The sequence below is a fragment of the Anolis sagrei genome, chromosome 4 (assembly GCF_037176765.1).
Source record: "Anolis sagrei isolate rAnoSag1 chromosome 4, rAnoSag1.mat, whole genome shotgun sequence".
In the NCBI taxonomy this organism is placed as follows: domain Eukaryota; kingdom Metazoa; phylum Chordata; class Lepidosauria; order Squamata; family Dactyloidae; genus Anolis; species Anolis sagrei.
In genome coordinates, this window is record NC_090024.1 from 52,140,278 (window position 1) to 52,155,470 (window position 15,193).

The 15,193-nt window shown below is 41.1% G+C and overlaps 1 protein-coding gene across 2 annotated transcripts in view; it reads right to left on the reverse strand.

Annotated features, from left to right (window-relative positions):
• The window catches only part of SNTG1 (syntrophin gamma 1), a 299,235-nt gene that overhangs the window by 33,832 nt on the left and 250,210 nt on the right, over positions 1-15,193 (reverse strand). For both annotated transcript variants that reach the window (XM_067467429.1, XM_060775287.2), the window contains exons 14-16: positions 11,737-11,853; positions 10,762-10,833; positions 1,299-1,451 (exon numbers count right to left, since the gene is read on the reverse strand). In XM_067467429.1, coding sequence (XP_067323530.1) covers positions 1,299-1,451; positions 10,762-10,833; positions 11,737-11,853 — 342 coding nt within the window. The remainder of the gene's footprint in view (positions 1-1,298; positions 1,452-10,761; positions 10,834-11,736; positions 11,854-15,193) is intronic.

Consider the following 15,193-nt stretch of genomic DNA (forward strand, 5'->3'; position numbering starts at 1 on the left):
GGAGGTCCATTCTAATAAATTGCACATATCATAATTAGATCACAAAGTGTGATTCCCATCTACAGCCAGGCAAATCATCTTCTCTTTTTGCCTGATCATTATCATCACCACTACTACAATTGCAAATGTGTGTAAAGGGAAGGTAATCATGGAAACTGAATGGTAATTATGGAAGGTAATCACTTCAAAGATAATCATACAATAGTATATTTTATCCAGCAGATGGAATGACAGGATGAATATATATTTGTGGGATCCTATCCCTATCAGACATGTCTGGTTTATCTTGATTTACTCAGTTGGCAGCAAAGTTGGCTTGGTTGAGGACAGTGGGATCCATACCCTACTCCACCTAAACAAGTAAAGACACAGCCGTATAACCCAGAATATCAAGGAAGATAATCCACAATATCTGTTTTGAACTGAATTATCTGAGTCCACACTGCCATGTAATCCAGTTCAATGTGGATTTTGTACAGCTGTGTGGAATGGACCTCAGATATGAGGTTGGGTTTCTTCAATAGGTTAATGAGATCAAGGAGAGAGAATCAGAAAATGAAAAGAGTGCCAAGAAACATCTCACTCTGGGCCCTTCCATGCAGCCCTATATCCCAGAATATCAAGGCAGAAAATCCCACAATATCTGCTTTGAACTGGGTTATCTGAGTTCCCACTCAGATAATGTGGGATTTACTGCCTTGATATAAGGTTGTGTGAAAGGGTCCTCTGTGACAATGCCTGAAACTATGTAGCAAAATTAAACAACTGAATTCAAGACCAAAATTCAACACTACTGTTTGCCTAATTCAGTTTGCTTCAGCTACAAAGGAATGTCAAATAATTTTTTTCATGAATTTTTTAAAGGCAGGGAATGCAAAACCAAAGTAGAACAGAGAGCCTTGCTTTTTGTTTGTGCTTTTAAATGATGTTTCTGAGTGTAAAGATCATTTGTATATCCCTAGCAATTTGTTACAAATGCTGCTGCTCTTACTATGGTTGTTGTGTCCATGCAAGTAATTTCTGATTCGTGGCGATCCTAAAGCAAACTTAGGTCATTGCCTTCCTCTGAGAGAGTTTGACTTGCCCAAGGTCACCCTGGTCTCCAAAGTCCTAATCCGAGTCTCAAATCATTACATCATGTCAAGTATCAGTAGCCTGAATTTTTCATGCAGAAAAAGAAATATCCATCAAAGTACTACCACCATTATTATTATTATTATTATTATTATTGTTATTATTATTATTACCAAGGAATAACATTAAAACATAACAGTAAGCATTCCAGATTTCATTTTTACCTGTATTCGTTCCACTTCCAAAAAAGTTGCTGAATGGAAGGCCTTTTCCCATAGTATGAGGTCACTTTCTAATTCCACAGAAAAGTAGAGATCCTCTCCCATTTCGGACTGGACACCAAAACCATGTTTTCGCCGATCAAGTAGGTCACTGTCCTGATGAAAACCTGGAGTTATATAATCTTGCATACATCAATTAATATTTCTTATACCACAGCCCCACATGTTAGATACAAAACAATGCAGAACAATGTATCTCTGCAAACCAAAGCACCATAACAATCCGATGCCATGAACAGACCTGTTGTTGAATAGCGAGTCAACATATAGGTAAACCAGTACCAGGACAGAAGTGAAATTATTCTTTGGTATTTCTACTTCTCAGAATTTTGGAAAACCACTCTCTAAATGTTATCCATTGATGTATCTAAAAACACTTACTTTATGGAAAACTGAACTAAACTGCACTTTAGAGGAAACTAGTAAAGGAATCCCTGGAGTCCCTGGTGCAGCGGGTTAAACCACTGAGCTGCTGAACTTTTATTTATTTATTTATTTATAACTTTATTTGTACCCCGCTAGCATCTCCCAAGGGATTCGATGCGGCTTACAAGAGGCTGGAGCCCAACATAACACAATACAACAATACAATACATAGCAAATAAAACAGTTAAAGCAGAAAACAATAGCAATGACAATACAACAGGACATTATTAAAAACTGAGCCGGCCGGAGTAGGGGTACAGGATTAAAAGTGCTGAAAAGTGTTGGAGGGATATGGGATTAAAATATAAGTGCAGTGTGCGTTGAGGGTGATCTTGACTCTACTAAAGTGCTTCTGGGCTTTGGTAGTGGGGTTCCTAATCTGAGAAGGCACGTTGGAACAGCCAGGTTTTCAGGTTCTTTCTGAAAACCGCCAAGGTAGGGGCCTGTCTGAGATCTTTCAGGAGGGCATTCCAGAGGCAGGGGGCCACCACAGAGAAGGCCCTGTCCCGCGTTCCCACCAAACGCGCCTGCGAGGCGGGTGGGATCACGAGCAGGGCCTCTCCTGATGACCGGAGTGAGCGTGTGGGTTCGTAGACTGTGATGCGGTCTCGCAGGTAGGGTGGTCCCAAACCGTTCAGGGCTTTGTAGATAAGCACCTGCACCTTAAATTGGGTTCGGAAAATAAACGGCAGCCAGTGGAGCTCCTTGAACAGGAGGGTTGACCTCTCTCTGTAAGGGGCCCCCGTTAGCATTCTGGCTGCTGCCCGTTGGACCAGTTGGAATTTCCGAGCCGTTTTCAAGGGCAGCCCCACGAAGAGCGCATTGCAGTAATCCAGTCTAGAGGTGACTAAGGCATGGACCACCCCGGCCAGATCAGCTTTCGAGAGGTACGGGCGCAGCTGGCGCACAAGTCTCAGTTGTGCAAAAGCCCTCCCGGCCGACGCCTGAGCCTCAAGCGTGAGCGATGAATCCAGGAGGACTCCCAAGCTGTGGACCTGTGGCTTCAGGGGGAGTGTAACCCTGTCCAACACAGGTTGCCACCCTATACCCCGGTCTGGTTTACGATCAACCAGGAGGACCTCTGTCTTGTCGGGATTGATCTTCAGCTTGTTCGTCCTCATCCAGATAGACACAGCGGCCAGGCACTCGTCTAGCACCTGAGAGGCCTCCTTGGAATTAGGTGGAAAAGAGTAGTAGAGTTGTGTGTCATCTGCGTAGAGATGGCACCCAACTCCAAAACTCCGGATGACCTCTCCCAGCGGTTTCATGTAGATGTTAAAAAGCATGGGAGATAAAATAGAGCCTTGCGGGACCCCACAGGTCAAAGGCCAGGGGTCCGAGCAGGCATCTCCCAGCTTCACCATCTGGGTTCATCCCTCCAGGAAGGACCGGAGCCACGACAGAACCGTGCCCCCAAGGCCCATCCCAGAGAGCTGACCCAGAAGGATACCATGATCGATGGTATCGAAAGCCGCTGAGATGTCCAAGAGGACCAGCAGGGTTACACTCCCCCTGTCCAGTCCTCTACGGAGGTCATCCACCAAGGCGACCAAGGCTGTCTCGGTGCCATGACCAGGCCTGAAACCAGACTGTGCCTGAAACCAGACTGTGCCCGATCCAGGTAATTGATGTTATCGAGGAAGCCCTGGAGCTGGAGGGCGACCACCCGCTCCAGCACCTTACCCAGAAAAGGAAGGTTGGAAATCGGTCTGTAATTGTTCAGCACCATAGAGTCAAGGGATGACTTTTGTAGGACCACAGCCTGTTTCAAGTTAGATGGAAAAATCCCTTGCTCCAACGATGCAGTAATGATCAACACAAACCAATCAACCAACCCCTCCTTGGCAGATTTAATGAGCCAGGATGGGCAAGGGTCTAGAGCCGAAGTGGTCGCCCTCACAGCCCCAAGAACCTCCTCCATGGTCTCAGGAAGAACAAGCTGAAAAGAATCCCACAAAATTGGACAAGCAGATGCCTCAGTCACCTCCTCTGGCACTGCGATGAAATTGGAATCGAGCTCAAGACGTATCTGGGCAACCTTGCCTGCAAAGTGGTGTGCGAAATCGCAACACCGAGCTGCTGGGTCGTCAGGAGTCTCGTCCACCACAGGTGGGTGAAGGAGCTCCCCGACAACCAGAAACAGCTCTGATGACCTATTTGCTGCAGACGCTATCCGGGCGGTCGTGAAAGATTCCCTGGCCGCCCGTATAGCCACGGAGTATGCCTTAAGAGAGGCCTTAGCCCGTGCTTGATCAGACACGTCCCGAGATTTCCTCCACTTGTGCTCTAGCCCCCTTCTCGTATGCTTCATCGCAGCCAACTTCTCGGTAAACAAAGGAGACGGCCTGTCATGACGCAACGAGACGGGGTGTTCGGGAGCGATCCTGTCTATCGCCCTGGACATCTCCCTATTGTAAAGGTCGACCAAGGCGTCAACAGGATCGCCAGGTTCCATGGCAGGAAGAACCCCAAGATTCCTCAGGAATCCATCCGGATCCATCAGTCTTCTGGGGCGGACCATCTTAATTTGTCCTCCACCCCTGCGAAGGTTGGGGGTCGCAACGAGCCTAAAGCTGACCAGATAGTGATCAGGCCATGACACTGGAAGGATGTTTTGCTCTTCCACTCTGATCATTCCACTGTCCACCACAAAAACTAGGTCAAGAGTGTGTCCAGCCTGATGGGTGGGACCTGATATAATTTGTGACAGTCGTATGGTCGTCATGGCGGCCATAAAATCCTGAGCTGCGCCAGACAAGGAGGTCTCAGCATGAATGTTAAAATCTCCCAACACCACCAAGCGCTGTGTTGGGGTTCAGCCTGAGTTTGAACTTGAACCTGATTCTCTGTTTGTTCCTCCTGATGCTAATGTATGTATATTTACTGATGCTAGTGGAAATGTACCTTTTGATGCCAATGCTCCTGAAATTAGTGAGGAAGAAACTGCTGTAGGTTTGGAAAATGCCAATGTTCCTGAAATTAGTGAGGAAGGAACTTCTGTAGATTTGGAAAATGAAAGTACCAGTGTTCCTGAGAATGTTTCAGAGGGAGACCTTGAACTTTCCCTCCCTTCTGCACCTGTTAACTGTAATGACAACAGAAGGGGCCAGATCTGGCAAGACAGAAGTAAAACACTCAGTTTGCGTCGATCCTCCCGAATTCAAGAATTAAAAACATTGGAATCAAAACAGAAGGGCGGTTCACGGAACCGATTCTTGAGTTTTAATTGCAATACGCCAGGCTGATTGCCTCAGTTCAGGCATCGTTTCAGAATTGATGAAGACCTTGGCAGTTCTCCCGGTTCCCTGGCCATAGTTTGGAAAGATTTCTAGGATATCAAGTACGGTTAGTGGATTGCTAACAGATTCCAGTATTTTCCCAGTGAGGCTTTTGGTTTTGCTTTGTCCATTTAAATTCATGTTTGCTGATTTTGCTGTGGCTTTTGACTTGCATTTTTCCTTTATTTTGTAACCATTTTTCTTCAATAAAAAGGGATTGTTTTTCACAGCCAAGTGTGGTGGATAGTTATCTTAGGGCATCGTTTCCCTGCTCTGGATTGCAACACGCTGGGAGATCAGGGCCGAATTAGAGACCCTCCGCTAGCTCAGACAGGGAAACTACTGGGTCGCGGGGTGGGCGGTACACCAGCAGAAACCCCACACTGTCACGGTTCCCCACCCTCAGGTGGACACACTCAAACCCAGGTGCTTGCGGTACAGCGCATCTGGCCACGGCAATGGATTGCCGAAAGACCACTGCGACCCCTCCTTCCCGGCCCCCTTGTCTGGCCTGCTGATGCACCCCGAAACCCGGTGGGCACAGCTGGGTGAGATTTACTCCCCCCAGCTCATCCAGCCAGGTTTCCGTGATGCATGCTAGATCCGCTCTCTCATCCAGAATCAAGTCCTGAATGGCAGAGGACTTACCATTAACGGATCTAGCATTGATCAGCAGGACCTTAAGACCGAGGGGACTGCCATGGCGCCTACCACTTCCTACCTTCTCCAGGGTCGCAAGAACTCTGTTGCACTTCTCTCTGGGATGGTGGTGACCCACGAGTCTCCTCCCCCACACAACTTGGATGGTGCCCACCTCCTCAGCCCCCCCCCCCACCTGGTTAGAACCTGTGGCTAGTCAACTCTCGGAAGAGGTAAGGCTGGAGTACAATCTCCCTTGGATGTTAGATAGGGATGCTTCCGATGATGGAATGGACGGAGAGTCAGCAAATGAGCTAAGTGGACTGAATTGGGGAAGTGTCCTTGGGCGAGAAAGAGTGGCTGATTGTGCAGGGACAACTGGGGCAGATGGGGTCTCGAGTTGTAAAGGGACAACTGGGACAGATGGGGTCTCAAATTGGTACAAACCAGGAGGGGGGGCCCTAACCGGGGAGCTGTCTGTGGAATTCTCGCGGGGGCCTGATGGGACAGAGCGAGAAGTCACCCCGCTGTCAAGAAGGGAGCGAATGAAGGGGTCCACAACTACGCTTCTGATGGTGATGCCCCATTTCTTTAGACAGGATTGCATTGTCATTAGCTCGCCAAGCCATCGGTTGTCTTCTGGTGTAATTAGAAGACGTGAGGAACGATCAAGAGATTGATAGTCCCTCCACAGCCATGTAACTTGCTGACCAAAAGGTTGGCAGCTCAAATCCGAGAAGTGGGGTGAGCTCCTGCCAACCTAAATAGTTTGAAAATATGCAAATGTGGATAGATCAATAAGGCACCATTCCGGCAGGAAGGTAACAGCACCCCATGCAGTCATGCTGGCCACATGACCTTGGAGGCCAGCATGACTGCACCAGCTCTTCATCTTAGAAATGAGATGAGCACCACCTCCCAAAGTCAGACACGACTAGACTTAATATCAAGGGGAAACCTTTATCTTTTTAGTGAACAACAGTGACAAAATAATTATGTAAGAAAAAACATGTTCATAAGGAAACTATGAAGTTGTGAACTAATAAATTCATTTTGTAGGTGCTTTTTCAGCCTACATTTAGCATGAATTCTACATTTTACAAAAAAAAAACCTTGCTGAGGTGGCTTATGATCAGAGTATGATCAGAGTTTATTTGTAATACAGTAAACAAATTGAGTAATAAATCTCAACCTTGTTTTAAGGAGACTAAATTTTAGTCTAAAAGGTCATAGACTTGTCATTGCCTCCCAACCCCAAATTCATCTTGTACTTTCCTGTCTCCTTTGAGACATTTATTTCCCTCATCTTTTCACTTTTATTCTTCAAGTTAGCCTGGAGTCCTAGGAAGTGCTGTCAGTGAGGCCACTTTTATGAGTAGCTTGGGCAGGAGAACTTTCATTTTATTCCATTAGGGAAATAAATTTGGGATGAAGGAGGCAGCAAATCGCTCACAACAAAAAAGAAGAGGTCAGAAGGCAAAAACAGACACCCTTAAGTCATTATTCTTAGTTTTACACATTCCCCTTTCCCCAGTATCCATACTATGGATTGTAAAAATAAATCAAGAAGCTTAAACTATTTTAGGAGCAAGAATCCAAGATTCAAGACCAGAGACATATCTAAGGATGTCACTGTCCTCAAAAGTTCAGTACATACAATTAATATTCCCAGTTTTTGGAATAAATAAATCATAAATTGTAAAGCATAAGCAAAAGTGTGACACAAATGGCTACACATCATATTGGATTACCTATCTGTTTTTATTTACATTAATTAGTATTTATATTTTAATATCAAAGTTCATGTCTGCTTATAGGGTTCTATAGGTTTCTATAATTGGCTTTTCAAAATTAATTTTAAAATTATTACAATCTTCAATGAAGAAAATGAATCATTCCCCAATAATGACCTACTTTGAATGAGACTGAGCATTCAATGCTTGATAGTAACAACTGCCATCACCCAACCACAAAAGGGGGATGATATATAAGAAAACAATGATACCTTGACTTAAGAGTTTAATTTGTTTTGTGACCTAGCTCTTAACTCAAAACGGTCTTATCTAAAAATGATTTATCCCACTGAAATGCTATTAATCTATTCTGCTCCCCGAACCACCCCCCCCCCAACTTTAAAAATATTAAGGGTGACATTTTTAAATTTCCATATTCTTTGCTGGCATTGGACTGCAGAATACAGAAAGCTTTGCTTTGAAGTTCCTGTATCGATATTGTACACTTTTTAATTCCATGCAGTTTATTAAAAATCAGTTGTGATGCTGGTGGCATCAGAATTCAGCCTACTGATCTTCCTGGGCAGAATATTAAGAAGGTAGAAACCATGTAATCTAAACATGTTTGTTTCAACTCACTTGTTGAATAGCAATGGGAACAAGGCAGATTGTGTAGGCTACTGAAACATTCTTCATATTGACATAGTGCAGCTATTTGAATGCTCAAATCATGATTTTGTAATGTTTTTATCAAGCGTGATACCGTTCTTCCCTTTAGCATGATGCTAGACAAGCTTCAGAAGAGAATTCTTATTGCTTCCTGTTCCATTTCCCTTCAACCAATTGGTGTGAAATTTGCCTTTATAGAAGTCCCATTATTGTGTTCAGTTAAGCAAAGGGGTATTGGCATTAGTGATTGTTGACTGTTGCTTAAATGACAATTGCCAAAGGGAGACATTGGAGGAGGGGGGAGTGAACGAGAGTGTGCTAAATGAAGGAAGGAGTGAGAATGCAAAGGAGAAATTGGAAAGCATATTTGAATAGCAAGAGATAATGCTAGAGGCAGAAACTGGGGAGCACATTTTGGATAAAAGTGTGCCTATGCCATCTACAATAAATGGACATGATGGAAGGAAACTGGCTTGGCACTAATCATTGCCTTGGGTACATGTGATAAGAATTACTTATGCACACAGCACTTCCAGGCTCAGGGCCTTATCATGCTTAAATGACACTGGCTAGATGCTGTTATAACAATGAAGCCTTGGAAGCAATATTAAATTAGGACTGAAAAACTATGATCCTGAAAAATTGCTTCTTAGCTTAATGACAAATTACCAGTTTCAAATTTAGTGTAACTGGCAAAGATATCTAACACTTCCTGTTGAAATCAGTCGTGTTCATTTATTACCATAATGTTGTAATAAAGCTGAATTTATTTCCCTATCACCAGATGCCACAGTGTAGCAGTGCTGGGCAAATGGTGACTTTTAATTCAGCTCTAGATGGAAGTATTAACCAAATAGTTGTTTCTGCATATATAATCCCAAAAACAATGCACTGTGAAGTGCTGTTGCTTGCATATATGTATACACAAGCACACACTTGTCCTTTTAACATTTGCTTAAAAAATGTTGTCTTTATTTTCTTTTAACATTTGTTTTAAAAATAATGTTGTTATGCAGTTGATGCTACCATTTAAGTATGTACATTTAAAACATAATAAAATATTACATACTTTGGTTATTATGTTTTCATAACATTTAAAAACACAGATGGTCATAGAAAATAATCATCAAAGAAGAAAAGCTGCATTTTCACAGTTGTTACTGATGGAAATGCCATTTGGTCAACTGTATACAAACCACTTCTAAGTGTTGAAAACATTATATTAAAAGGGTCTCTTTCTAAATTGAAAATATATTCAGATCAAAGGTTTTCATTCATTCAAATTTTAAATGCAGAACATGAAATGATGGCTTCCTAGAGGCATTAGTTAAAGTGCTGAAATCCATGGTACAATTTTATCAGTAGCCAGCTTCCTCCTAATTTGTTTAATAAAAAACAAGTAACAAACAAATTTCCTCCTCTACAAGAAATGGTCTCACAACTGTCCACAGCAAAGTGCCCTGGGAAGGGTGGGCTATCCACTATTCCAGGCCTCCTGATGGATTTCTTCTATAGCAGTACCAAATCAGCGAGTGCCAACTCAACTTCGAGTTCTTATTTATAGTTGTTTTCATGGGCACTCTAAAGATATAAAAAGGGTGTAGGTAAAGGTAAAGGTTTTCTCCTGACATTAAGTTCAGTCATGCCCGACTCTGGGGGTTAGTGCTCATCTCAATTTCAAAGCTGAAGAGCCAGCGTTTTCTGTAGACACCTCCAAGGCACTGTTCCCTTCTTGCTGGAGCAGTACCTATTGATCTATTCACATTTGTATGTTTTTGAACTGCTAGGTTGGCAGAGGCTGGGGCTAACAGCGAGAGCTCACACCACTCCCTGGATTCAAACCTGTGACCTTTTGATCAGCAAGTTCAGCTGCTCAGTGGTTTAACCCACTGAGCCATTGGGGGCTCCATAAAAAGCCTGTAGGAAAATGAAATACTAAAATATGAGAAAATTTAAATGGCACCCCCCGAATATTATGAGGCTTAAGTCCAGAGCAGGCCTGGTAGGACAAGAACTTTACTAGATTGACAAATGCTAAAAGTAGTCTGAAAAGAAATTGTAGACAAAGTCTGTTTAGAAATTAATCTCTTTAAGCTAAAAAAAAACACCCTATCCATTTGTGAGTCCCATCTTGAGCCACCCCTTGAATCAATGGATATTTTAAAGTCAACACTTAGTTCAATTGATTCAGTTAATTAATTTATTCTGGTTTGAACTAACAATTTAATTTATGTCATCAATTTATTGTGATTATTTAATGCTAAAAGAAAGTATGTGGTGCATGCTTTAAGGGAAGTGGAGTAAAATTTGTGGATGTCCACACATTTTGGCCTAAGATTCTCAAAGTCCTTTCTCACTAGCCCTTCTGGTTGGGACAGATGGGAGCTACAGGTTAAAGCATCATGAGGCCAGTAGCTCTCAAACCCCTATTGATATCATTATTATTGATTTGCAAGACCTACCCTCACATTGAAGACAAAGCTCCATGACTATATTCCAATATATATCTTTCATTGCATTACAACACTTTCTAGAACCATCAGCTGAGGCCATTATCCTACACCATATTAAGTTCTGTGTTTTTCTTTTTTGCTAGTAGAAACTGAGGATGACATTATACTTTGTGAATATCCCTTTTTTCATTAGAGTCATTACTCATACCTTGAGTATTTTGTACATGATCTCATACACAGAAAATGTTCTTTCTGCTCGTGTCCAGTCCCACGTAGTAACCTTGGATGAAAACACACAAAATATAACTACACACAATTATTTTGGGAAAACAATTATACTTTTGATATGTGGCATAGGCTGTTATTTTGCAGTCCCTACTTTTAACAAATCAGTTATGTTCTGCTATTTTAGTAATGTCACTAAAATATATTGCAAAAGGTTTTCATGGCTAGAATCACTGGGTTGTTGTAGGTTTTTCAGGCTATATGGCCATGTTCTAAAACATGGCCATATAGCCCGAAAAACCTACAACAACCCAGTAACTAAAATAGACAGGTCAGCAATCCTTAAGATCAATATTTTTGACAGAAGGAGAATACAAGCATATTAGGTGCTCAATATACCTTAGAGATTCTAACAGGCTGATTATATGGGAATAGTATAATCTGTATTCATGGAAAAGACATCTATTAGATTTGTATCAAACTCTTCTCCATCTTGGCATCCCTCTGCCCTCAGTCCAAGAGAATGAGCAGATATTAAGAAAATCACTTTCTCCTCACATCCTTCAACCTGTCTGTGCCTGAGATTCAGGGATAGGTGTATCAACCAATGAAGTGGCTCAACCCACCTGTCCCAAATCTCATTCTTTTGAGGGTGAGCCAGCAACAAAATTGTTCACAGGATGTAAATTCAATAAACATTGCTTTCTGATGGAGAACAAATTAGCTCTCATAATACTGAGAAAGCTTATATTTTCTCATGTACATAGTAATCACAACTTTGAGTAGTTCACAAATATAGGTAGATAAACATGTTTCTAAATTTACCAAGAATTTATATTATTGGGCATCAGTATGATTCATTGGCAAGATACACAAAATATCTCAGATTAATCGACTTCAACCTTATTAAAACATCTACACCTTGACAAGAAGAGCAATATATGTAAATGATACTTACTGGAGGTGCTATAAATTTATAAAGGGAAGAACCTCTCAGTGCTAGGAACTTTGGCGTATACATTCGGTCCTGAAGAGAATCTTGTTCCCGTTCTTCTGTCCAGCCCATGTAGACTATCTAGCAGAAAAACCAAACATTTTGACAAATTCTACACATAAACAGCTTCAATAACTCACATACTGTGTATGCATTGAACATGGTATTTAATATTCTGTCTAATCAACAGAGCATTTTTGAAATAATTGGATCCTGTACATATGTGACATAAGACTTGCGATTAAACAAACTCATGCTTCAGTGTACAAAACTCATAGCTTCTTTCATATAGAGTTTCCAGCCTGCAATTATCCAAACAGTCTTTTGATAGCTGAAAATGTGTTTTGATTTTCTTACTTTGTAACTATATGAAATAAATGCTATGATGGGCTAGAAAAAAAGTCTTCTCTGCCCTTGCCAAAGGAAAAAGAGTTCACACTTCAGTGAAAATGATGATAGAGAAGTTAGGCCTATGCTGGCTTCAACTACATGTTGCTGAAGTGATTATTGCAACCTTTACTCTGTTGTGCTTATTTTTTGGGGAAAAATACCAGTTTTCCAGATGATATTCAAAAAGGTGACACATTTATAATCCATTTGGGAGCATGGTAATTTCCTAGTGAGGCATGAACCTAATTCATGATTAAGCAAGATCTTTCTGACTCAAGGATCACAGTTTTTTTGTGAGTCAGGATTTTTCTGCTACATCTGTAAATTGCACTCGCTATAAAAGTAGCAAAGCAGGAGAATACACAGTGCTTCTGATTTATGGTAACTATGATTAAGATAATTATTGAACACATTTGAGGATATTACATTTTTGTGTACTTAGCAGTTTTCTGTCCTTTTATTCCTACTTAGTTCACTATATGGGATGGAGCAGAAAGGTGAGTGACATAACTTCTAGCAGTTTGGAAAGTTTTGTTGTTTGAAATCCAGCCTTTCCATTTTGTTTCACATATATTCACCTCTCTTTGGCTATGCTTCCCCCACCACTACCACCCTCAATTCATGCCATTGTTTTTCTAAGCTTACAGTGTCATTAGACCAGTGATACAGGTTTTTGATGCTATTTACATGACTAAACTGCCTAAGTCTTACCAGTTTTTCTCTCTTCAACTTATACATAATCTGGACAGCTATCTTCCAAATTATTTCCAGTCTACCAACCCACTAGCAAATTCTTTAAATATTTATAAACTGCCTTTCATCAAAATATATCATTGCAGCTTATTGCTAAAAAATCACAAATTAAGTTAAAACTTTTGCCCTGCATCATAAGCACCCCAAATATATCATTTCTATAAACCATCAGTATGCAGTACTTTAAGCAAATGGAGTAGAATCACCAGGTATTTTGGATTATGATGCTGTATTAAGACTTATAAAATTTAGATCTATATCTATGTTAAAATAATTATGGCTGAGATTGCAAATCTGTACTTCTTTTGCTTGAAGAAAAATAATTCAATTGAATTTATTTCCATGAAGATACATATAGTATTGCACCCATTTCTTTCAACAGAACTTTACCATGGCTATGTTGAGCTAAATTATTCTAAATAATGAAAAATTGAGAACACTGCCGTATCTTTACAATATTCTTTACAAAACACATTCTTTTTTCATGGCAGGCATCTACCTGTAAAAAGCTATTTTACTACCATGCCGTATCATTCAAATTTATTTCCCATTTCCTGGGATTTAACAGACCATGCACTTTAATTAATCTTACTGCTAATAACTAATTCATTTTGAAAATTCATGCTGCTGACAGTGTACAGCATGGAATTTCCACTGAAAACAATTTGTTAAATGGTTTGATATTTAAGTAAATTACTCTTTAAAAGCCTAAAATAATTTCTTTATTTTTGGCAGAATAATTAAAACACTCTACCTAATTACCTGAATTCGCTAGATTCTTCAAACAAGGTCTCTCCCTTTTTCTAGAATCCTCAGAACTTTTAGAATATTTGGTGCAGAATTAATTTGCAAAAAAATAAAAAAATAAAATTCTGAGCAATTTTTTTGGAGTACTAAAATTGAAAACAGCTCAAATGTCTTCCACACAAATATCCCCACCATTTACTTCTAGCTTTATTTATTTCAACACATAGAGAATGAGTGGGTGTATCATTTTGTTGTTGTTAAACAATTCAGCATCATAAATCCTTAGTAGTCTACTACACATTATCCAGATGTATTTGAAGATCCTACATCTACCTAGCCCAAGAAAGGAGGAAAGCAAAAGGAAACAGGGATAAGGGGAGATATGCCCAGTTAAATGCACAATTCCAGAGGTTAGCCAGAAGAGACAGGGAACTATTTTTAAACAAGCAATGCATGGAAGTGGAAGAAGACAACAGAATAGGAAGAACACGAGACCTCTTCCAGAAAATTAGAAACATTGGAGGTAAATTTCAGGCAAAAATTGGTATGATAAGAAACAAAGATGGCAGGGACCTAACAGAAGCTGAAGAGATCAAGAGAAGGTGGCGAAACTATACAGAAGATCTGTATAGGATGGATAACAATACCGAGGATAGCTTTGACGGTGTGGTGAATGAATTAGAACCAGACATCCTGAGGAGTGAAGTTGAATGGGCCTTAAGAAGCATTGCTAATAACAAGGCAGCAGGAGACGACGGGATCCCAGCTGAACTGTTTAAAATCTTAAAAGATGATGCTGTCAAGGTGATGCATGCCATATGCCAGCAAATATGGAAAACACAAGAATGGCCATCAGACTGGAAAAAATCAACTTACATCCCCATACCAAAAAAAGGGAAATGCAAAAGACTGCTCAAACTTCCGTACAGTGGCCCTTATTTCTCATGCCAGTAAGGTAATGCTCAAGATTCTGCAAGGAAGACTCCAGCAATACATGGAACGAGAGTTGCCAGATGTTCAAGCTGGGTTTAGAAAAGGCAGAGGAACAAGAGACCAAATTGCCAATATCCGCTGGATAATGGAGAAAGGCAGGGAGTTTCAGAAAAACATCTACTTCTGCTTCATTGACTACTCTAAAGCCTTTGACTGTGTGGATCATAATAAATTGTGGCAAGTTCTTGGTGGGATGGACATCCCAAGCCACCTTGTCTCTCTCCTGAGGAATCTGTACAAGGACCAAGTCGCAACAGTAAGAACTGACCATGGAACAACAGACTGGTTCAAGATTGGGAAAGGCGTACGGCAAGGCTGCATACTCTCACCCAATCTTTTTAACTTGTATGCAGAACACATCATGCGATGTGCGGGGCTTGATGAATGCAAAGCTGGGGTGAAAATTGCTGGAAGAAACATTAACAACCTCAGATATGCAGATGACACCACTCTGATGGCCGAAAGCGAGGAGGAGCTGAGGAGCCTTCTAATCAAGGTAAAAGAAGAAAGCGCAAAAGATGGGTTGCAGCTAAACATC